Source organism: Salvelinus sp. IW2-2015, unplaced genomic scaffold, assembly GCF_002910315.2.
Source record: "Salvelinus sp. IW2-2015 unplaced genomic scaffold, ASM291031v2 Un_scaffold1267, whole genome shotgun sequence".
NCBI lineage: Eukaryota > Metazoa > Chordata > Actinopteri > Salmoniformes > Salmonidae > Salvelinus > Salvelinus sp. IW2-2015.
In genome coordinates this window covers 44,720-45,868 of record NW_019942809.1, presented here as the reverse complement: position 1 = coordinate 45,868, position 1,149 = coordinate 44,720, and the positions used below count along the sequence as shown (strand labels likewise).

Sequence of the window (1,149 nt, the reverse complement as noted above, 5' to 3'; positions counted from 1 at the left end):
CTAGACAGGAAAGAGGCAATGTCTAAGATAGCTGTATTACCGGAGAGGAGCCAATGAGAGAACTCAATTCAATACCATTTGATTTGTATTGGAGGTAGAACTGACCTTGCTGSCGATGATYCTCTGCACCTCCTCGTCAGGTGACGTGGGKGTGCTGGCCAGGTCAGGGTTGGAGTTACTGATGCTCTTGGAGCGGGCCAGGTGCAGGGTGCTGGGGCGGGCCGTTGCCCTGGACAACGTGGCGTACTGGATGGGCAGCTCGTAGGCCGGGGTGGCACCCCCTGGGTCAGGGAGAAGAGGAGGSCACTGATACCAAGACACACTTRTGCTCATTTTAGTAGTTGAGTGAGAATTCTCCAACCACAAGGTTAAATGAATCACACCCAAGCACATCAGAGMMATGGATAGATTAAAATACTCTTCCTTGAAAGCATTGGGACTACATCTTTACAGCTGGTGTGGAAATATAGTGAATCTTCAGTGCCTGCTGTTCCATTCCTCACCAGTAGGAGGCATGGCAGGCTCAGCAGTGGGCAGGTGGAAGCAGTAGTGGATGTAGGAGGCCAGCAGGTTGTTCCTGCCATGCTGGTCCTGGTTCCCCTCCAGGTTCTTATGGATCTGGTTGACCAGCAGGGACATRGCCTCGAATGCTGCACGGCCCAGGTTCACTGAGAGATGGGAATGGAGAAAAAGAGGCAGAGATCACACCTGGGTTTGCACTTTTGGGAGTGTTCCATTTATTCCATTGTACAAGGCAAGCTAGACGTAAATTATTTGAAAAATGTATCCTAGATCTGGAAGAAATATTTGACCAGGAGTGTTTCTGCGGGAGAGATGAGGATCTTGAAAGGGCCATGAGGGATGAGTCAATCTAAGATGGCCGCCCTCTGTAAAGTCGCCAAGCCACTCACCGATCTGTCCTGCGATGACGGGCGGGTGGACGATGAGCAGGATGAGTTTGGAGAGCAGCTGGTGGAGGAAGCGGACGCAGGTGTCGAGTAGCGCCCCCCGCAGGCCGGTCATGCTGGCCTTCAGCTCACCCTCCACATTGGCCTCACTGATGATACAGTCCTTCAGACGGAACGGGAACGAGTACTCCTCCAGGACGTAACACAGGGTGAAGAACTTATCCAGGTGGGGGTCCTAAGA

General features: G+C 52.5%; 1 protein-coding gene across 1 annotated transcript in view; it reads right to left on the bottom strand.

Moving 5' to 3' along the window:
• The window catches only part of LOC112070259 (dedicator of cytokinesis protein 7), a 48,903-nt gene that overhangs the window by 23,598 nt on the left and 24,156 nt on the right, over positions 1-1,149 (bottom strand). Inside the window, 3 exon segments of the mRNA XM_070438892.1 lie at positions 106-281; positions 504-668; positions 912-1,144. Coding sequence (XP_070294993.1) covers positions 106-281; positions 504-668; positions 912-1,144 — 574 coding nt within the window.